This window comes from Equus quagga, chromosome 6, assembly GCF_021613505.1.
Source record: "Equus quagga isolate Etosha38 chromosome 6, UCLA_HA_Equagga_1.0, whole genome shotgun sequence".
NCBI lineage: Eukaryota > Metazoa > Chordata > Mammalia > Perissodactyla > Equidae > Equus > Equus quagga.
Genome location: NC_060272.1, coordinates 13,623,413 through 13,647,527, shown reverse-complemented (window position 1 = coordinate 13,647,527; position 24,115 = coordinate 13,623,413). Strand labels below are relative to the sequence as shown.

Here is a 24,115-nt window from a genome sequence, read left to right as displayed (position 1 = left end):
GAGGTAACTTTGGTTTATAATATTATATAAATTACTCTGCCTGCTTTAATCTGTATCATCCATCTGTCTGTCCCTCCGTCCATCAGTTCATTTATGTTTTTTAGTTCATTTCAAAGTAATTTGCAGACAGTAGCAGTACACTTCCCCTTAAATCCATCTGTATGTATATCATTGACTAGAGTTCAATACTTGTTTACCCATCCCTTTGTTCTTTTGAGGTAAAATTTATGTACAATTAAAGACATAAATTTTAAGTGTGCATTCTGTGAATTTTGGCAAAAGTATAGGCCTGTATAACTCAAGTTAAAGACATTCTTTTGATATCTTTTAAAACTATTTTTGATTGCTCAGACACCTCCAAAATAAATTCTTTTCACGGATTTATTGTATTTTAGTGTTGTTTTTTGTAGGGTTTTCTCTTTTTCCTTTAAATCTCTGAGGGGCAGAAATGCTGATTACATATTATGAGCTACCCATCCATACAAATCCTGAGCCTTCTTAGTCCTTTGAATGAAAGCCGATTTGGCATTTTACTATAAACCTATGTTGTAATGTATCTTTCATAATATAACACCTCAGAAACTGCTCTACCAAAATCGATGTTTTCAGAGTAAACAGCGTGTCTGGAATGTAATCATTTGTGGGATGAATCAATAATTGAAAATTTCTTTCACTTTTTTATTGTGGCAAAATACATATAACATAAAATTTACCATCTTAACCATTTTTAAGTGTACCATTTAGTGGTATTAAATACATTCACGTTACCGAGCAACTGTCACCACCATCCATCCCCTTAACTCTCTTCATCTTGTAAAACTGAAACTCTGTACCCATTAAACAATATCTCCCCATTCTCCCCTCCCCCTGGTCCCTGTCTCTATGATTTTGACTACGTTAAGTACCTCATATGAGTGAAATCATACATATTTGTCTTTTTGTGACTGGCTTACTTTACTTATCATACTATCTTCAAGGTTCCTCCATATTGTAGCATGTATCAGAATTTCCATCCTTTATAAAGTTGAATAGTGTTCCACTATATGTATATAACACATTTTGCTTATCCATTCTTCTGTCAATGATCCCTTGGGTTGCTTCCACATTTTGGCTATTGTGAATAATGCTGCTATAAACATGAGTATACAAATAATTTCTCTAAGACCATGCTTTCAATTCTTTTAGGTATATACCCAGAAGTGGAATTGCTGGATCATATGGTAGTTCTATTTTTAACTTTTTGAGGAACCATGCCATTTTCTATAGCAGCTGTACCATTTTACCTTCCCACCAACAGTGCACAAGAGTTCCAATTCCTCTGCATCCTCACCAACACTTTTTTTTCTATTTTTTTTATAGTAGCCATCCTAATGAGTATCTCATTGTAGGTTTTATTTGCATTTTCCTAATGATCTAATGATGTTAAGCATCTTTTCATGTGTTTATTGACCATTTGTATGTCTTCCTTGGAGAAATGTCTGTTCAAGTCCTTTGCCCATTTGTTACTCGCGTTGTTTGGTTTTTTTGTTGTTGAGCTTTAGGAGTTGTGTATATATTCTGGATATTAATCCTTTATCAGATATATGACCTGCAAGTATTTTCTCCTCTTCTGTGGGTTGCCATTTTACTCTCTTGATAGTGTCTTTTGATGTACAAAATTTTTAAATTTTCATGAAGTCCAATTTTTCTACTTTTTCTTTTGTTACCTGTGCCTTTGTTATCAATGAATGAAATTTTAAACCAGTTACCTCATGGTATGTTCAATATTGTAGATTTTCTTTTTTTCAAAAACAAGCAAACCAAAATTTCTTTTTCATGCAGAAAAAACAATGGGATAGAAAACTCAACACTATCACCTTGCCTAAAGAAACATTGCTAGTCTGTAATAATCAAGGAGGATTTATTTGCCCTTTTCCCCAATGCAGTCATTGCAGTCACAATGCAAGTCTCTGTGATTATAATAAATTTTTATACATTTGTAAGAACTATACTATAATATAATTTACTAGTGATGACCTGTTTTATGTCACAAGCATTTCTGTTTTTTAATATAAATGCATAAAAAGAAGTTACTCTATGCAAAAGGAGATTCTTAAATGGAACACTCAGAATCTTTTATTTTAAACCAAACGATCTCAATATTTTCAAACATTTTTTCATATAGATGCTGATAGTGAGGCTTTCTGCTCAAAATTTGTTCCACTCCCTGCCTGTGACATCATTTTATGAATAAGATAAAATGGAAACGAGATGAGATGGACAAATTCAGAAAAGATAGAAGTCGCTAGTGTTTTTGAGTACGTGGCATGCCAATTTGCCTTTTGTAGGATGAAAATATTAATTGTACATTTTTAAAAAGCACAAATGTTATGCATCTCCCTGGAGTCCAGAAAGTCTTTCGTATTTCTTAATTACCAAATCTTGGTTCGGCTGCATAGCTTTCTCATTGCTCCTGTTGCATCCAGGGTCGTCTTTGTGATTTCCTCTGAAAAGGACTATACATTAACATACAAGCTTTCAGTGGCAGGGTGGAAGAAGGGAAAGGTGTTAATTCAGATGTTATGAAACTGTGATAATGCTATTATTTAAGGCACTTATTTGGGTATGTTTATACTTTGTAGTTTTATAAATAAGCCCAAGGGGCTCCTCCTGGTTGTCACAATCCTCCTTGAATCTCGTATCCTGTCTGTCTCTTCCTATCCGACAGTAGAATTGATGCTGCTCTAATCCCTGGAAGTTTGGAACTAATGAACTGACTGCTGGGCTGCCGCCACGGAGCTTGGTCCCAAACTATACTGTACTTCACACTCGATTTATTCTCCAGATGGCGAGACTGTGCCGCCCTGCCGCGAGGGACCACCTCTTCCACTGGAGTGTAAAAGTGGACGGATGTTGTTTTCTTTGCAGATTTGATCATTCTGAGCTAGAAACTTGTGAGGATGATTAGTTATTAGCTTTAATGGGTGCCAATTGAACCAACTGCACGCATATTTTCTCCTTTAATTTCGAAGTCTGCAGGTCTTGGTGATGGTTGATTTATCCTCTTTCTTACGTCACCAGAGCGTGTCTCTTCCCCAGGTGATAAGAACCCGGTCTCTGAAATCATAGCACGCCTTGGTTCCTGGCCCAGACAGAGTCACATAATACGGTGGCTTATGTATAAGGACAAGTTTATTAGCCACTGGTCCACTGCACTGAGCAGCCCATGGCACGAAATATCGATTGAATGTGGGAACTTTGGTAACATCACGTTTTAGAACAGAGGCCTGTAAAGATTCTGATCTGTGCCAACTCTCTTTGTGCCCTCTGCAGAGCCCACCTCTGGAATTAAGTGTGCTGCAGAACACACTCTCGTAATTAGTCTTTGCAAAGATCTAATGTAACTTTTGATAAAGGCCTTAATTCCATTATTCCGTCTTTTCCAGGTTGTCAGATCTTAGGGGGACAAGTTCATCCCACACTGAGATGTGCTCCCCAAGGTCACCCTGTAGTGTTAACACATTTAGAATGCAGTTCCTTCTAAACCTCATTTTGAACAACCTGTTTTGCTACAGAATGTTAGACGCCCCCTCCGCGACCCCCCCCCCCAAAAAATGTCTTTTGTGAATCGCCTCTTTTTGCTTTCATTTCCTTTTCCTTCTTGCCCCAGGGAGCACTTACCTCCCAATAACCTCAACAGATCACCCAGATAGCCCTTCTGAGAAGATGGAGTCTGCCAGACTTTGCTTACTAATCGCCCTAACGAGATGAAAATTGGAAGGATGGTCAGCCAAAAAGGAGCCAGAGAAAAAGAGAAGGAGAGTGTGAACGGGAGGGAGGTGATGAGATGAGAGAGATGGTAGCAAGAAGTAACATATGTGTAAGAGAGAGTGAAGGAGGGAGGGAAAGAGAGAGAGAGAGAACAGAATGAACAGAATTCCTTCCTTTTCACAACTGGGTGGACTGTGGTTCTCCCTAACTGAACACCCAGAACTAAACTTAATTGTTCTTAGAAACTGCCTTCCTCTCACCCAACAGATGGCATGGGTGTGTTTGCTAGCACAGTAACATATTTCACCATTAAAATACCAAAAAGAAAAAAAAACTCAACATGCTTGTTGGTTGGTGTAAATTCAGTGAAGTTGTTGGATATTTGGGGATACATAGCAGAGGGATGCACACTTAGTTTATGTAAATTGCAACAAGCAACAGCCTGTTAATAAGGGTTTTGTGTGGCAATATACCTCCAAAACCATCATCTTTTTTTGGAAAGGTACAGAGTGATGAAGTGGAAAGAGCTTGGTTCTAATTCTGAGCCAAAAAGAGGAAAAAAAAAAGTCTAATAAAATGCTGAGTATTCACTGCTCATTATTATAACATGAAAAGTACTAATCAGATTATGCCTAAAATTGGAATTAGGTACCTCATTTGCAGCCAATTTCACAAGAGCTGAATTTTATTAAGTAAACCGGAATGTGCTGAAACCATGGCAATCTGACTTTAGATAAAAATCACAAACAGGTTTAGAACACGAGCTTTGAACAAATAGTCCCCTTCAAATACAAGCGAAACAACAAAACAGCTTAGAGGTCAGATTTTGTTTGACACCAACATTAACAATTTAGGAAGTTGCTGCCAGGGATTCTGGTCCTTGAGCACACATGCAGATTAAAGTAGAGAATGGAGATGATGATTCAAATAACTCAAGTTTTAAAAATGCATTTCAGCCTAAATGATCTAGTTAATTCCTTTCCATTTTCCATTCACTCTGCCCCAATAGACCCTTTGCAAGGCCGACCCGCTGTTGAAAGAAACCCTGGAAGTTGAAATCTTTACAGGCTGGAGCAGTCCCGAGTTTGTAGCTGTGTGGGTTACATGGAGCATAACGCATTTTAGGTTCTCTGAGGCCATTGATCTAAATACACACATTGCCAGAAAGCTGGAAGCATTTCTTTTGACAGCTTTAGACGGCCTTAGAGCCATGATATTGAGCTAACTTCTGCTCTTCACCTTCAGGATTTTCATATTTGGTAGATGTCACAAGAGGGCACAGTAAAACAAGTGGCTGAGTTTTATAGCAGTGGAATGGCCAACAGCATGGTGTGGAACCAAGCCACTGTTGGCCGCGTCATCCCTCGCTTTAGCTAGGGTGAGCTCTCTCTTGCTTTTGTCTAAGCTTGGCTTAATTATTGGCAGTCGAAGCTGTGTAAATCAGGACTCCACAGAGCTGTCTTGAACTGGTCCTATGTTCTCAGTTTCCATCTGACTTGACAACTCTAAGCTACTGTTTCCTCACACGGTTTAACTCAGCCTCGGGTTGGAAGCCTTCCCCGCTTCCACTGGGTCATAGACCTACACCCGTCTGCTTTAAATCTACTGTCCCGTCTTGTCTTGTGGATTAGACTTAGACTCAATATTGGCTCAAATAATTCTTTTTTGTCTCCGTTTTGGTTTGCTGTTTTCCTGGATAAGTATTGCTGTTCAAATGGCTGTATATTGTGAAGACTTTTTTTTTTTTAAAACCACATTCATCAACTGTGAGAAGCTTTAAAGTTTTATTAGTATCATAAAAACCCTTCCCAAATGAAACTACTTTTGATAAGTGTTCATTCTGACAATGAGAATTTGTTGAGGGCTGTTGGCAAGTTGGAGGAATTTGTTTTTGAAACTGAAATTGGCAGGAAGTAATGACCCTCAGTGCTTTCTTTCTCTTCGCTCCACCGTCCCCCCCCCACCACCACTGCTCTCCTTTCTCTCCCATCCCCTTCCCCACCTTCATCTCCCCAACTCAAAGCCAATAAATAACATGTTTGGTTTCATACAATTTTTCTGGGGAGAATTCAAATACTGAAGCGGACTTTCAACCTTTCAGCTTTTTTTAACTGGAGAAAAGACTGTCAAATCAAAGAAAAAAATGTATTTGTCTACCACTTCATGAAGGATCTCTTGGTGATATTATTGCCTGCCATCTGAAGAAGCTGGAGCTTTTTTGTAGTGTGGAGTGTCATTTTCCTGTGAGCACCTTCTTAATTGAATGTCAAGATTCAACTTAGTTGCAAAAAAAAAAGATTTTCTTTAAGTGAGTAAAAAAGCAGGAAGCTTGTGGAAAGAGAAAAAGAAATCTGTATTTTTTCCCTAATGTGAACATGCTGACAAATGAGACTACCATTATGCATATGTTATCTAGTTTCTTCTATTCATTAAACGAGAAAATGCAAGTAGAGGACTTAGAACCATGCCCAGCGCTTAGTAAATGCTCAATAAATGTTACCTATTAATTATTTTACCTTTCCAATTGGAAAGTAATGCTAACAAGCAAGACATACTATTTAGAAGCCTACCAGTATGCATTACTGTGCTCTCATGTCTGCTATAGTCATCTTGAATGAAGTCTGGAAATCAATTGATTGCCTATCAGATTGGATGACTTATTTCAAATACCACTTATTTGGTGGACAGGAAATGTGCAGATATAATAATGGTGCTCCAACTCTGAATTCACATAACAGTTTCAGAGGTTCGATTGTGTTTCCTCTCAATGATAAAGAAACTTAAGAGATACATTTTATCAACTCTTACAGAATGAAGCTCGATTAAGAATAGTAAAAACTCTTGAAGACTTTGATCTGGGCCCAACTGAAAAGTGTGTGAGAGTCAACTCAGTGTCCAGTGGTCTCGCTGAAGAAGACCTGCAGACCCTCCTGCAATCCCGGGTCCTTCCTTCCAGCCTGATGCTACCAAAGGTGGAAGGTCCTGAAGAAATCCGGTGGGTGAGTAGCCGATGCTTTACTTTAATTAAAGATTCAGCGCTGGCTAAGGAGGAGTAGCAGAAAGGAAGGATTTGGGTACTGCCGGTTTTGAAAATGCATACACAGAGCAGAAAAGGAATTTAGAAAGATGAGTGAGCCCGAGAGACCAAATCCTCCACACGGGAGGGCCTATCTTTGCCCAAAGTGTTCTGTGGAACATCTCTGCTCTTGCAATGATGCTTCTGCTCCCTATCAGATGTGTGCTTTGGACAGAACAGCCCCGTCAAGAGCTCACAGAGCAATCCTTGGAACTAGCTTGCCTGAGAGTCTGATGGCTTCTCACACCCTGCCAGGCCCTCACCCGGGGCCTCCATCTGGAAGAGCAGTGACGTAAATGGCTCTCACCCAGATTCGTTTGAAATCATCATAGACAGCAAAAGCACATTAGCCTCAAATGAAAAAATGAACCTAGAGAAGGAGAGGAAAAGGTCACTCCTTAGGGCAACTAGAGGAATAAACAGGAAGCTTTTAACTAGTGGTTTTAATTAGCACAGATATTATTTCCTGAGCGGTTCTCTAGTTCGTCCTTTTTAAATTGCTGACAGGTGTGTTTGTGTTTTATGACAGACTTTTCAGCCAATAAAAACCTGAAATGTAAAGTGGTTGGCATGTCAAATTACTTAAGAAAACTTTGAAATGGGCCTAATTAGACTATGATTGTTTTAATTGTTTAAGGGTTGGGGAGGAGGCTGTTTTATTTAGGGGTTGCTATGATCCTGCAGATCTTGCCTGAATAAAATCACATTCCCTCGTGCCACTCCAGGGCAGAGAGCCCATGACATGTAAGCGCTGGAAGCGTGGTAAGGGCGTGTGGGCACTGGTGATTTCGATGCCACATCTGGGATTATCTGTAAGGCTGCAACTATAGCAATACGCAGAGCAGTGGTACCACCTGAGGAAACCGCTCACCTTGAATGCATGGAGATATGTTGGCTCTGCGCTTTCCAATGCAGTGGCCACCTGCTACGTGTGGCTACTGACCACTCAAAATGTGGCAAGTCTAAATTGAGATGTGCTGGAAGCATAAACACGTACCGGATTTTCAAGACTTGGTAGCCCCCGCCCCACAAAAAAAAAAGGAAATTATCTCAATAATTTTTATATTGATTATATGTTGAAATCATAATATTTCAGATATATTGGGTTGAATATACATATTATTAAAATTAAATTCACCTGTTTCATTTTACTCTTTTAATGTAGCTACCAGAAAATTTAGAGTTAACACATGTAGCTGCCATCATATTTCTCTTGGACAGCTCCATGTCAGAGTCTTCTTGAAGACCCGTGGTCAAGGACCCATTTACTTACTACACTGGAGTTCTCTGCAAGGTCACCCCTCAGAAGCTGGGAGATACTGGTTAATATCTTCGAGGGCTCCTACCCAGTTCGAATGTGTCTGAAATTGATTGAAAGGGAATCTGAAGTACCATTCCCCTTTGGTTTCATAGTTAATACCTATTTATCACCATTATTACCCTTCATTTGGGAGGGGAGGACCCACCCCAGCCTTCAGCTATGGCTTCTGTTCGCTGTTTTAAATCCCGGGATGTGAGGAACTTACGGAAATCTAAATAGGATTTCTAGTTAACAGAAGTCTTTGGGGCTGTTTATTTTTTCCTCCCCGTTTGTATTTATGTGAAACAGAAAACCCAGAGCCTGATGCACAACTGAAAGATGGGCTTCCTTGTTTTCTTTTGTGTGAGAATCTCTTGCTGGCCTTTTGTCACTAGTGTGGGTTCTTGTTTGACTGGCACGGCTTATTGGACTATAACAAGCGTGACTCTGCCTCCTTTGTCGCGGGACAATTCTCCCACAAATCCCGAACAGTGTGCATTCTTCCAACACACTATTGGGTGTGCACTGGAATTGAAAGAATTGCTGAGCCCTGCTACTTCGTCTCCTCCCCAATCTCTTTGTGATTTTTTTCCCCTTCTTTTCCTCCCCTCCCACTCTCCTCCACCTCGCTGAAATGAACACTTTACCAGGCCGGAAACATTTAATCGTCTCCTTTTGAAAAAATTAATTGAAACTTCTCCACTAGTTACCTTTTGTGTTAGTACTTAATGCAATTTTTTAAGAAAGAAGGGGAGGAGGAGGAGGAGGATGGGCTAGAATATTTAATTTTTAAATGTCCCTGTTGGCTTAAAAACAAAAGACATCAGAGATTTTTCTCACTAAGATCAGGGAATATATTGTCAAGCGTTTACCCAGTTTTAAACTTTATGATTTTTGTAGTTATAACTGTTATCACAAAGAATGGGGCAAGTAATGTTGCAAGTTTTTTTAATGAGAAAAAAATTTCCTCTACTGCATAAGTAACACCCAAAACCACTAATATTTCACTACCCATTTTCTAGCTTAAATACGACATAAATTATGTTTTATTTTCATTTACATGGAATACTCTATATTTGGTCCCCTTAAATTGTAGCCTTCTCTTCCTTCTTGCTATTTTGGTTGAGTTATTCCTTCCCCTGCGAAGTTACTAAGGAGGTGATGATGATGGTGTCGGAGCAGGGGAGGGGGCAGTGGGAGCAACTGGGAATAATTCTTCATTACTGAAAGCTGTGATTTATTTTAGCCTAATTGTAAAGTTACTGCAAATTGCTCAAAAGCTTTTTAAAGATCCCAGTGATTAGATTTTGGGGGGGGGGGGGAGTACACCGGCAAGAAGGGGGCAGCTAAAAGGGGAAATAACACCTCTAATCCCGCTTCTGGTAAATAGGCTGCCAGCTTTTAAAATGAGTTTCCTTTCTATTAGTCAGAATATTATGCTAAGCCTTAAGCATTAGTTTTTTTATGTTGCCATAGCAGCCCTATTCCTGCAGGGTGGTGACCTGCGATGATTACAGTACAAAGCTTATAGGGTCTTGAAACCCCCTTTGAAGATGAAAAGTCTTTGATGGTTTATATTTATGCAAATCTCTTAGATATGATTTACCCAACTGAGACTGAATGGAGAGATGATTAAAATTCCCTTTTCCTTTGATATCTATTAATGGCCGAATATTCCTTAAATTTAAAATGGATATATATGTTTTCATCTTTATTTACAAAAATATCTTTATCATACCTGTGTGCTTTTTTTTTATCTCCCCACATCTTATTAGATCTAGATAGACATAATAGATTTACAATTTAGAGTGTGGTGGGTTTTTTCCTTTTGAAGGGGGGGAGATCCGTGCAACAGCTTTTGTATGTTTCCAGATGGTAGATTTTGGAATTTGGGCTACCCCACTGGCAGCACAGAGCTAGCTGTGAACTGGTCTCATGGAAAAAATTGGCGAGCTTTGGTCTTCAAAGAATTAAACTTCCTTTTTAAGGTCTTCCTAGGTAAGCTAAAAAATTATGAAGAAAAGCCTTCTGAACAAAGGATAATGGCGCTATAATGAATAATATGGATTCCACGTAGAGGCGGCTGCACATTACACTGATGTCAGTGCTGGGTCTGAAACAAAAACAGAATGGCAAGGCGAGCAGCCTTCACTGTTTGCGGGGCCTACCACTTGCATTTAAAAGTGGGGGCAAGAGGTCTTAAGTAAATATGTTTTCAAGGAAAGCATTTAAACTCCAGAATCTCTCCTTCCACTTCTAACTCCTAGCCCTCAAATTGCCCCTTTAGGAAAAAAAATTATAATGCTTGAGGTTTTACTGTTTAGCTTAGTGGGAACTTTGTTACCTTCTTTTCTTCGGTCTTTCCTCCTGTTTGTTTTTTGTTTTGGGGGTCTTTAAAAATTCTTTTGTGTGGACCAAAGAGGCTGGGGTATGACTTCCTCAGGTCAAAGACTAAAATACCACTTCTTTGTCTACATTTCACTGATTGTACATTTTTTCCCCCACTAATCACCTATGACACTTTTGATTTTTAGTTTTCAGACAAATTTTCATTCTACTTAAAAGGGCGAAAACTTGAACAACCAATGAATTTAATCCCTTTTGTGGAAACTGCAATGGGTTTGCTCAATTTTAAGGTAAGAAAATCATAATGTGGCTAATAAGTTAGTATTTTCTTTATTACCTAAAGAGAACTTTTGTTTTCAATTTTAACATCTACTTAAAATATTTTTCTAGGAAGATTTCTAGGCAGAGTAAACCTTGAGCACCATTTGTTGTCTGTAATAATCCAAAACTAGGTTGTGAGCATAGAAAACAAAGAAATTGCTAAGTAGTAAGGAAAGACTTCCTGGTCCTAAACATTTAAATGAAATATTTATATATTCCTAGCAATCATTTTAATTAAATAATAATTATGTAAATATGTGCTTTGAATTATTACATTTATAGATTAAATGTACATGAAAATTTATTTTGTCACCTTTATGAATTAACTTTCAATTATTCTTTTGTAACAACTGCCTTTATTGGGAAATTTTCTGGCCTCTCTGTAGCAACGTTGTCCATAATGTCTAGTAGATAAGATTGCTATTCATACGTTATTATACACCAATAATTTGTAGTAAATTATTTCAATTTGCCACATTAGAATATAAAATATTTCCTAATACACATTAAGGAAGATTGGCTGAGCCCAGTGTTTCCCAGCATTGTACGGTTGCATTAGACAATGTGCCTTAACAAACTCACAGCTAGCTTGTTTTTCTCCTTTATCAGTGATCATTTCAATTGTTTTCCAAAATATCCCTCGCATTCCACTTGACTTGTGAACGTCAATGTAGCTCCCCATCTCAGAAGGCAGGAGAGAAGAAATCCCTAAAAACAAAGAGAAAAGATAGTTGAACTGTACAGGAGAGAGAATGTGTGAGCAGACGCTCCGAGAGGAAACTTTGAGACCTACTGGACCATGCAGGAGGGGCAGAGTGCAAATGTTTGGGGAGCTGCTTCAAGCCTCATGATCAGTGTGTTTACACCACTAACCACACATTCTTCCAGCCCACCCTAAATTCTGAGAATGTAATCAAAGCATATCCCTTAGATGCAGCTTGATTCATACAATGATTCAATTTTAAGCACTGTTTTGCCATTTTATTCCATAATGTACTTTGAAGCACTTCCAACCCCTGAAATTAATCAACAGGGTTCTCCTGGTGTCTCCTGTCTTCCCACCCACATATATTAGCATGCTGCATCTCCACATGTGTGGATTCACATTCTGTCTACAGCAAACGTTATCCATCTTTATTTTCACACAGAAACGTCGAAGTTGCTTATTAATACATCTGGGACAACTTGTTGCATTTTTATTTTCCCCTCTAGAGTTGTAGATTTTTGTATTGTCTGTGTTTAATCCTGAGACCATTTACTAAGAAATCTTGATCCTAATGCAAATAATCCAATTAGTTTGATTTAAAAATTCTTTCCTTTTCTCCTGTGGTTTTATGTGTATTGTTTGAGAGTCTCTTAAAGCAAAAACAAATTTTGGAAAAATAGAAATAACATAATCAAAATGAGTTAACTCAAAATTTCTCTAGAAATTAGATGAACTACAATTTGAACATTATAACTGTATTAATAACTGTAATAATATAATCCATTAAGCAAAGAAAATATATACAACATACTTGTCTTGGATAATATTAAATACTTTTGGAAAGGAGTGAATTTGGGCTATTTAGGACTGCTTTCAGCCAAACTGTGTTAAGAGTTGCATCTTTCGGTTACCAAAATGCACCGTGCTGCTTCTCTCGAAATCAAGCATCTCTGTGAGTTTCGCTTCTGTTCTGCTCTCTTCCAGGCAGTGTGTGAAGAAGCGCTAAAGACGGGACCTCAAGTGGGTCTTTTTCTAGACGCAGTTGTTTTTGGAGGAGAAGACTTTCGAGCCAGCATAGGTGTCAAAGATATTTCTCTCTGTCTCTCATCCTCTCTGTATATATGTCTGTATATTTTTTCTTTGCCCCTTCACGAATGGACATTTACATGGCAATATATATTTGCCAACCATGAAAATGGTTTTTCTGCTGAATGGCAACACGTCCTGATAATTTAGGGCACCTCATAGCTGTCCTTCTTCCAGAGCACTCCCTTATTAGTTCTGTTTATTTATAAAATAACTCATAAAAAGCCTGTTGCAGCCTCAAGAATATATGACATCTGCTTTGTTCATAGTAAGTACTTTGTGTGAACAACCTCTCCGTTGCTTAAATACTTTGTTTTCACATCAGTCTGAAGGCTGTCTAGGGTTCTAACACAAATTTAAGGCAATTTCACATTTGCTGTAATGAATCGTTTTCTACCTTAAATGGAGTATGTAAATATTATTTAATAGATCTTGAATTCCTCCTCAAACATATTTTAGAACTCTTCTTCTTATTAAATATTTATTGAGATAGTATGCTCGCTTCCACTGATCTTCCCCATCCCTTGGGCACTGTGCCTCTGGTCTGGGTACGTGTATAACTAGAGGCTGTGAGTGCATCTAGACTAGAGGCCAAGGCCACGAAGCATTTTCAGAACCACAGTCCCAAGGACCTGACGACAGGAGCTTTCCCTGAGCAGTGTCATGGCCCAAATATAAACAGTGACATTCCCTCCCTCCCCCCACCCCGGGTGACAGAAGGGAATTTATTTTAATACTAGTCTTTCCAGGAGACTTTTGTGTATCCAATAGTTCACTGGACACTTTCAGCCTCTCTCAGAATGAGTGCCTTCCATTTCCCCAAGTTCTCCATCCAAACCCTGAAGCAGAAATATTCGGCCCAGAACCTCAGTTATGACAGGGCACTGCAACCACAACACACGACAAAATCCTGTGCTCAGTGAGGGAAGTTAACCATTTCCTCACACAGCTGCTTGGCCACCTTTTGTGATGCTGTCTTTGGACTGACACTTTCTGAGCGATCCCAAGAAGGAAGAAACATACCAGGAGTCCTTTGTGACCTACCAAGTCATTTGAGATTCTCTCTCCTGAGATGGGGGAGGGGCCTCGTCTTAGTGCACTCACAAGTAATCATACTGGGAGATGCTTTGCAAGATAAACAGACACAGATGAGATTCCACTCTGCCTCCACGTATCCCTCTCTTCCTTTAGATTTGAGTCATCATTTTGCTAGGGAGCAATTCCCAGAAGGTCATAGATGTCTTTACAAACTGAGTTTTTATAATAGATGTCTGGGTTCGGTTTGCAAAGTTAACATCTGCTTTTTCTGTCAACATCCCATTTTCAGGTGCAACAAGTAGTAAAGAAACCCAAGATATTCTCTATGCCCGACAAAAGATTATTGTCGTAGCAAAGGCCTTTGGCCTGCAAGCCATCGATCTGGTGTACATTGACTTTCGAGATGGAGAGGGGCTTCTCAGGCAGTCGAAAGAAGGAGCTGCAATGGGATTTACTGGTATGATTCTTGATAGTACCTTAGAAAGCAATGTCTGGGTTAGCAAACATTCCAAAAAATAGCAATTTAACCAGAAATTAGTGTTTCTCATGTAGCCAGGTGTCTCATACATGTATTTCACTATTTGAAACGTGAAAAAACCATCCAGGGCAAGAACTTGCCAGACAAATTGTCATGTTTCTCTTTGGCTCTGCAAGTCAAAAACCAAATGATTCATTTTATTTTCTCTTTATATGAGTTACCTTTTTTTTCCCTGCCCTCTTAAGTGTTTTATCGCCGTTTTTGCTGACCTAAGGTGAGAGATGAGACTATTACAGAAATGTGTTTGAGTGAATTACCATAAGAATTTGGGTTACTGGACAGAAGAAAAATTTCCTCAAATGTTCAAAATATTAATTCATTTCTGAAGAAAAATTTTGGTGCTATTTTGATTTTTTTTTTTTAACTCATAGCTAGTTTTCTATTTTTCTGCCACTGCTACCACAACCCTCCTTTCTCTCCCCTGTACCTGGAGACACCTACGGGCATTGGCTGGCACTAAGGTCAGCGGGTCCCTCGCAGCCTGGTCCTGGAGCGCAGGCGGAGGTCTATTGATTGGGGTGCCTGATCTCTCAGATCTCCAGGAGTCTGGGGAGCAACCGAAAATTGTGTTTTTGCAACAGAACTCTATTTTTTGAATAACCACAATAGGATTCTACACACAAACACACACGCACACAACTGTGGATAAAAAACACCATAAGCTCTTTTGTTCTTATTTGCTCTTCCGCTGCAAGTTCTAAGACTATCATTATCAGAGATGTACCCACATAATAAGGGAAAGAGACAAGCATCCATGCTCTCCCTTTTGTAAATATTTTTGAAATGTGTCTGGTTAGGGTTTACTGAAAGAAACATTTCATAAAGTGACCTTAAATGTAAAAGATACCTGAATGGATGGTGGTTTAACTCAAAATAAAATGAAAAGACTTAAGAAACAATTTTATGTGTTACATTAGAATTAATTAAAGCTCTACATTTGATTTTGTGTTTTTAACAAAGTTAAAATGTGATCCACATTTGTTTAATAAATAAATGTGATCTCTTATAGAGAAATATTTTTTACTCATCTGATCTATTGATAAATATTTAATAGTGAAAGAGTCCGATACCCCATCCCTGGGGTTGTCCTTGTCTCTGTGGCCTGTCAAACCTGCGTCTTTCCAAAGACCAGTTAGGACATGGCCCAAATGGAAAAGTTGGAGAAAAACTCCATGAAATCTATCTAATGGAGCCTGATGTTGTTGGTTTAAAATGTGTGGCGTTCACTGCCAAGCAGCCAGATGTTGCTCTGAAATGGGCACCAATTCAATAAAAAATTGAAAACAGTGAATTGACATGGGCCTCTGTCACCATCATTCAGTATAACCTGGGTGTCCTCAGCTTCCTCTGGGGTAAATGTTTGCTGCAGGACATATAAGTGAGTTTACGAGTTTCTCCAAGAACAGGACTGAATCAAATTGGTCCCTAATTCAATCGCAGAAGACAAGTTATTTCAAATCAGATTTAAGTTTCTAGACTGTGCCCAACTCAGCATGAGGAGCTTATGGGCTTGGCACTATTGTTTCTCAACAACAGGGAGTGTTAAGTCACAAAAAAAATGGAAGCAGGAGGAGAATGGGGAGGCACGGAGGGTAAAGTGCCTGTTAGATATTCAAGGAAAGGAGTCAGTAAAGTAGGTGAGCTAAACTTCATAACCGTTTTGCAATTTTTAGAAAGAGTCTTGGTTGTCCAAATTATGTTTCTACATACCAATAAAAGGTAACTAGTCTGATAATAAAATATAAGATTATTTGTAGTATTTTAAAATAATAAATGCTTTAATGAGTATTTTAGACCACTCATGACCTGCTTGTCCTAATTACCTGTCATCTAATTGCCATACCTTGGGCTTTGCACAAGAAGGGAAGAAAGGAAGGAGAGGAGGGGGAGGAAGGAAGCGAGGGAGGGAGGGATACGCACTCTATCTGAAGCAGGTGGTTGGTTGAAAAGTTTAAAATCTGATGAAAGTATTGTGTTATCCATAACACTGATAAGGAACACTCTGTGCTATATGGATTTTCTGTCCTTTTAAAAATTATATATTTTTAAATGAGTTGTATTTTTTTTTTGTTAGTCATGCATCAAACAGTAGGTTATAGTTTCTTTTCTGCAGTCATTATTTCACGGAGGCACAATCCATGCAAATTGATTTTAAATCAAATGCTTTGGCTGTGTAAATGGCTATTAGCTTTAGGAATTATTTTTATAAAATGAAACCAAAAATAAATCTTGGAATAAAGCTTTAACAGCTGACTTAGTCATCACAGTTACCCCAGTACTGCATGCTGAGAAGAAAGATTATAAATATGAAGCACTATAGGTTTTCTTCTTTTCTGCAGTCTTTTGTAGAAGACAAAAATGACACCATCATACAGTTACCTAAAAGACTTGACAGGTATTGATTTAAAGCACGATATATCAAGTGGTACTGTAAAAAGGATTTCATGGTCATAAATTTTAATGTCTTCCAATTTTGCACCCTCTCAGTAACTTGTCAATAACAACTCTTCGGTATAAAATATTTGCTTTGCTCCCACATAGCATTAAAGTCTGATGTTCGGTTGTTAGCATATATAATATTCAACAAAAGATGACTTCACATATGGATGCTCATAAGTTTCTAAAGTCTAACACGTCTTAAAATTAGCCTCATTACCAAAATATGGGTACTTGCAAGCCATCAGTAGTTTCGTAGTATTTTAAGTAGTTTATGTTTTGCTCCTCAAATTATAGTGTCTGTACCAAGAAGTTCCCATGAAATCTGGCTTCTTACATATCAGTATAAATTATGTACATAAATTATAAAATTCAGAACAATTAGTACAAAATGACTACCAGAACTGACATCCTTTAGTAATAATATTCTAACAACTATTAGATTACTTAAATATAATTTCAATACCTATTATTGAAAACAGCTCTCATTTGTCATCACTCATGTTATTTGTTTTCAGAAATTATTCCTCAAATAATTTAACGTATCTTTATTTATATAGAGTTTTAACGTTTTATTAGAATGCTGACAGAGAAGAATGAAATAGCAATGTGAGGGTGTTTTAATTATGCCACTGTAAGAAAAGATATTGCTATATTTATTCACGTAAACTCTTTTTCATGAAATACTAAAAAAAGTATATTTTTACAAACATTGTTCTTTTTGCTATTTGATAGAATTATGACAGTAATAGGAATTGACCTTTTTTAAAACATCAAGGCTATAATTTGTACTGACTAAATGTTAAAACAACTATTTCAAAAGCAAAGCAAATTGATTTACCAACAATAATATTTAGCAGAGTAAATTATCATTGTGTACATTCATTTTTAAAGAACGAAATATTGATAATTTTATCATGTAATAATATAGAATCTCATCATTATTATAACATTAAATTATGTAGCATTTTATTAATGACCTGATTAGATTCCACTCTTCCCTGACTGGTAAATGGTTTTTTTAAATGACTGCATGATCTCATAGAATTCTCTGACTCTTATCTTTGTATAATGTTTTTATTTAAGATCTTTAAACTTCAGAAAGAAGCATAAAGCTTTTTTAAAGCTATTATTATAAAGATAAGATTTATTCTGGTGTGTCTAAGTATCTATATAAGAGGGAAATAGCCAATTTTCAGTCTATAAGAAAAAAGGGAACTCTGTTTATGTTTTTGCCTAGAGAAACTTTCTGTAATTTTTATTTAAACATTTTTAAATGGAGTAATCTAGAGACCAGTGTGTTCAAATCTGCCTTCTACTTTTACTGTACTGAATAAAATTTTTTCATTGAAATCCAATTTTGTATTAGTGGTTAGAAATGGCACCCTATATTCATCTAAAAGAAAGAAAATTAAACACATTATTATAAGACACTAATTGATATTAGTATAGTTGTAACGTCTGCTTCTGTAAGCTTTACAAAAACCAACAGACCACTTCTAAAAGAAATCATGGAAGGTGAGATAATGGTACAAATTAAAAGACAACTTATAAAATTTGAGAGCATTAACATAGAATTTTTTTCTACTTTAACTCAAAGTAATCACTCTAATTTACAGGCATTGTCCTTTAAAGTTCCAGCCAAAGCAGTTCTTCAATGAGTTGCCTGGTCAATCCACCTGTAACTAAAAATGAGAGATTATCTGCACTAAGGTGGCGTTTCTATAGGATCAGAAACACAATTACTCCCATTGTCGTATTTGTTCTCATGTGGCATTCTGGAAAAGCCTGCCCGATTGAGGTTATTTTCTTTTTAAAAAGTTCTAAAATAATTAGTTATTTCACATACAGTCTGTGAGGCATTCGGAAGCCTCGCGTGGTTGAGACATTTTGTTTGAGCATCCGTTTGTTGTTTCGTGTTTCCGGTGTTACTAATCTTCTTGCAGGTAAGCAGGTGATACACCCTAACCAAATTGCAGTGGTCCACGAGCAGTTCTCTCCTTCCCCTGAAAAAATTAAGTGGGCTGAAGAACTGATTGCTGCCTTTAAAGAACATCAACAATTAGGAAAGGTAAACGTTTTGTTAATGCCTTGGGTGAAACTGGTGTTTAAAATACTGTCGGGTAGAATGAAAAAAAAAAAAAACATTGAGTGGTTTTTAAAAACTTACTGTATTTTTGAAAGGAGACTATGTTTACGGTTGAGGGGACAACAGTCATCAGTGAGAAATTCACTTAAAGTATATTTGCCCTTCCGTGTTCCTAAATATTTCACTAACTAGCTATCACGTCTCTCGTTTTATTCTTTTCATAAACTATATTGGCAGGCTTTGAGAAAATAGAAGAAATCTGTTTAGTTTTTCTCTATAGACTCCGATGCAGCATTCATATGAAAATAATTTTAGATCAAAGTGAGAACAAGTTGTAATGAAATAAACACAGTTTGATCAAATGGCTCTTGTGGAGAGAAGAAATAAATTTCAAGTTATTTTAATTTCGGGGTAGAAAAAGTACAGAAATCTCCTCCGGTTTAGTCATTTAAGGGTGGGAGGTTGTATATGTGTTTGTACCAATTTCTGGACCTGAGATTTGGATAGAATGGAAAGCAAATTAACACTGGAGTACGGTTGTTCCTAATTTAGTGCATCATTGAGCCTCGCGTTTCCTGCTCTGTGGGTTTCTGCTATGTAAATATTGCAGTGGTGATGCGCAATCTGTCTCCACTTTGTGCCAGTAACACTTAAATTAGGTGTCGCCTGAAGGAAGATTTTATGCTAGTTGCAGCATTGTCAGTTAATTATCTTAAAGGTTATTTGCAATAATACCGTTTGCCTCTTTTTAAGAGGATGGGGGGGAAAGTTGCATTTATAAATCTACCCAAGAGGTAATATCTGAAGTCGGCCTTGTTACTTACATAAGGTGTGAAGTTTTGATACCTGTCATGCAAAAAGTACTTAGGGGAGAAAGAACGTTGAAACATTATTAAGGTTCTAAATTTCCCCTACAAAAAAAAAAAAAAGAACTGGTTTTCAGTGGTGAACTGGTGACATCGATGTGAGAAGTGTTGCTTGCAGTTTTCCCTGGCAGGAAAAACACCTGAAAAGCCCAGGACTTGGGAAAGTAGGTAACACTATTAAATGGGTCACTCCCTTTCTCTCACCATAGATACCTGCCTTCAGCTGTATACCACACATGCATGCTCACCCTCACACACATGCATGCTCATCTTTCCACAAATTTCTGCTGAAAATCAAAAGGCAGAATATGTGATATTGGAAACATCCCATTTAGGCTTATACCACTTTCAGGATAAACAGCATCCTTTCATTTCAAATCCGTAGTGGTCATCAGAAAAATGTTGCAGTTCATAGAAAAATATTTTTAGGTTGATATTGTGTTTTATGTCCATTTCTATGTCTTGATGCAAAAATCCAGATCCTCCATGAATAAACATAGATATTTACTTAGGGAGAAGAGCCATGTACTTTTTCATTCATACGTGCAACTAACCCCTAACCATCCCCTCCCCTCTCCTGCATGCTTGCCTCTGCACACTCACTGAATGTTCTACACCTCTTTGTACACCTTGTGACACCTGAGGATATGCATGTGATAAATACTTCCTACTGAGATAATAAACTGAGGCAGGATGTGAACCATCAAGGCAGACTAAGCAGAGCTCCTGTCCAGGCCAACACTGCCTCCATGAAACATGGACGCTAGGTTCCGCATCGGATAACATCAAAGGATGCCACTTGGCATTGTAAGCAGCTAGGGGTATGGGAGAGGTTACCCTAAATTTCAGTAGCCAGCAAACAAATTCAAACTAGAAACACAGTCTTTTACTGGCATTTAAGTTCTTGAATGAAGGAAAAAACGACACATTTCCATTGTATCTTGAAAGTATTGTTCCCTGGGAAAATTATCTCAAAGTGTCCCTGCCTTTTGATGATGGCAACTTAAATGTTAAATTCTGAACTGTTTTTTTTTTTTTTAATAGGAAATGCCTTCTTATTGGGGCATAAGCTTTCACAACAGTGTGGCAGGACAGCTTTTCTTAACACAGAACCATAGAAATTAGAGCAGAAGGCAGACTAAGCATTAGGTCATTTCTTTCCTGCCCCATTTGTGTAGGTTTGTTTCCTACAGCAAATTCTCCTGGTGCTTTGTCCAGCAAGGTTTAAATGATTCAAGTAATGGGGCTTCCAGTGGGGACATATGGTTATTTTATCCAGTTCGCATGTTTCTTTCACTTTGTCTATAAATTGGCTGGTCACAAAAATTGGGTCTGCAGGTAGGTGACTCTGGGTCTTGAGGGGTCTTGGGGTTTCAATAATGTGGGTTCTGTTTGTAAAGATTTAGTATAAATAGGTTGCTCAGTTGTATAAAGTATCGCTTCCAACAAACATCTAATCTGTTTTATTTCAAATATGAATCACTGATGAAAACATACACCCTCGGATACTTTGTCCAAAGCACAGGTGACTCTGTCAATGATGGGAGACTCATGGTTTGTGTCCTGGTGAGACACTTATAAATTTCTAAAAGGTCTTTTTTTCCCCTCTGATGAAAATTTCATTCAAGTAATGTTTTGAAGTAGAAGTGGCCCAAGAAGGCAAAATTATATATCGTTGCTTTTCTCTACTTCTTGCTCCCACTTTTTCAAATTACATTCTGCTCTAAGACCAAGGGAATAGCTGAAGTTCACAGTTAATGCTGGGTCATTTGTGTTTTCTATAGTAGTAATTATTGTAATTATTTTTCAAGAATAAAAGTTCTACCTTTTCTTCCTGTTCTCTCCAAATAACGAAATTCATGGGAATACTTAGATCATGAGTAGACAAATTATTGGGGTTCCATCTTTGGTATCACAGGAATTTTGTTTTGTTTTAATTAGAAGTTCTACTAAAATAAAGTTTGATGCCCTTAGTTTAATGTCAGCTGAAAAATACTTTACATTAAGAAATAATAAACAACTCATGTAACCTGTCACTGTTTGGCAGGTAATGATACTTGTTTCAGGAAACTAAAGATATTTACAAGCTAAAGAATTTTCCTGGCATAACAGTCCCCACTATAAGAATTAGGCCATAGATTGACAATAGGAACTTGAGGTCATCTTCTCTTATTAAAATATGTTGGAAAAAGTTTAAAAATTCTACATATTCTATGTTCTTATTTTAATTCCCATAAGCCAAAATATTTCTAATTTAGCTGCCACCAATTGTGAGGTATATATCCCCAATATTAAACTTGATTCTTTCTTCCATCCTTCCAGAAAAATATCTTTTGAAATACAACCTGCATGTCATTAATTATTTCAGCTTTGAATTATTTTGTAAAATACTTTAGCCAGGAAAAATCATTTCCATGTGATTTGTTTTACATTTATAGAGAATTTTCTTAAAAGTTAATTTTATTTTTTCGTAGTAATGGTGATTCCAGTATTTGAAAATTCTCCATTAGGAACTGAATTTAGTATTGCTATTAAAAAATATGATTTTAACAGTTCTTTTTCTTATCAACTATGAATTGTATATCGTATGAAAATTGGATAATTGAAATGAAAACATCTCAAGCAAATAATTAGTTAATATCAGTAGATATCAATGGAAATATAATTTGTATATAAATGAATACATATAAGATACATATTTATACAATATATATACATTCATGTATATACGATACTGTGTATTTCTTCATGCCTATATTATAAACTCAGTGCTAAATTTTTTTCTCTTTCCATATTCATCACTTCTTGGGCAAAAATGACAGCTAAGGGAAATAGGTTTTTTTTAAATGATCGATAATTCCAGAAAATCTTAATATAAGAATTTACCATTTCTTTCCAAATGGAGACTGTAACAGAAAATGTGAAAGAATAGCAAAATGTAACACACGATAGATTTTTAAAGGTACTTTGCTAGAATATTCAAATTTCTGCAGTATCTGGCTACAAATATGGCTTTGCTTCATTTTCCGTTTTCTAAGCACTCTATTTTATTCATATCATCGCTATAAGTGGTTTATTTGGTTTTGGAAGGATCGTTTAACTTTTCAATATTTTTCATTTATTACAGCTTCATAAGCCAGCTAAAAACCAAGGAAGGGCAAGTGTTCATCTTTAACATCTAGGTTCAATTAACAATTATAAAGGTCAAAAACAAGGTCACTACCTGACATAGCAACTGGGAACATCACCCATAACTGAAACATTTGAATTTCGCTCATGAGAGACCAATAATTCAAATTCATAAGTTTACATCAACAAGTAAATCCTCTACTGGAATATGAAATTAGGCACTTATATCTTAATAAAGAAAGAAAAAAGAAACTAAGGGGTTTTTTCCTCATGTAAGTCTTTTCATCTAGAAAATTACAAAGAATAATACCTCCCCCCACACACAATATTGAAAGCAAATTATTTTCATAGGTATCTGATTGCAGCTCACACACCTTTCATTTGTGTTTCCAAGTGCAGGGTTTTACAAAAGAAATACTGTTTGGTCCAGATGGCCTTCTAGAAGGCTCCCTGAGAGAACTCAGAAGTCTCTCTAGCCAAAAATATTGTTTCCGCTTATTCAAGTGCCAGAAATCCCACTGCCACTCTTTCACGCAGATCAAATAAACCATCTAAAGATTTGGTTGTTGTCTTTGTCAGCTGAAAGGGTTGATTCCACTAATAGACAACAATGTGCCCTCCACACCCGTGCGTCCCACCACCCACAGCCTTCTCCCCCTTTATTTGTAAGCAGGAATACTAAAATCATAACCGAGGGATTTCTAGTGAAAATGAAAGATGAAGGGACATAACTCTACTTTTGAGATTCTTGGTTATTGCATTTCTCCCTTTATTTCCTTGTTTATTTAATATTTTTAGAACTATATGCCATAATTTTGACTTTAAAAAGTCAAATTCTTAGAAAAGCTGAGAGTCTGCCGATGATGACTTTAAGGTTGATTTGATTAACAATATATTGCAGATTTCCAAACATTTAAAGCGAAGGTGACACAATTCTAGTGCTAGTCACATCCTATTTCACATAGTTTTAGTGGCAAATGGCTGGTTCAGTATTAAGTGATAAGAGATTTCGTATGTGAGTTAAATCTGATAATTTTTAAAGTTGTTTGCTTGGTCCTTAATTTATAACACATTCTTAAGGATATTTTATCCAAAATAATTCTATTCTGCTCCGTATTTTTTAGGATTTTTTTTTGCTCAATTTTAATTAAAAAATGTAATTCTTTAAGTTGGATGAAATCTCAGAAATCTTCTAGTTAAATCCTTTCAGTTTACAGCTTAATACACCAAGACCCAACAAGGGTTTGGAAGTTGCCTGAGGTCACTCACAGCCAAGGTGGTGACAGAGCTGGGACCAGAATTCAGGGCTCCCTTTGTAAATAAAGGCATGAACATAGTTAGCATAAATGTGGTTTCAGTTGAGTCACAATGAATCCCCACGCTAATGACCAAAACTGGATAGAGCCTTCAAAGTACTCAGTCACAAACAAAATG

General features: G+C 37.0%; 1 protein-coding gene across 4 annotated transcripts in view; it reads left to right on the top strand.

Moving 5' to 3' along the window:
* Positions 1-24,115, top strand: part of CLYBL (citramalyl-CoA lyase) — a 220,216-nt gene that overhangs the window by 184,266 nt on the left and 11,835 nt on the right. For 2 of the 4 annotated variants that reach the window (XM_046664693.1, XM_046664694.1), the window contains exons 3-7: positions 6,561-6,749; positions 10,661-10,762; positions 12,484-12,577; positions 13,913-14,080; positions 18,544-18,668. In XM_046664693.1, coding sequence (XP_046520649.1) covers positions 6,561-6,749; positions 10,661-10,762; positions 12,484-12,577; positions 13,913-14,080; positions 18,544-18,668 — 678 coding nt within the window. The remainder of the gene's footprint in view (positions 1-6,560; positions 6,750-10,660; positions 10,763-12,483; positions 12,578-13,912; positions 14,081-18,543; positions 18,669-24,115) is intronic. The other 2 variants (XM_046664696.1, XM_046664697.1) reach the window with 2 other exon arrangements.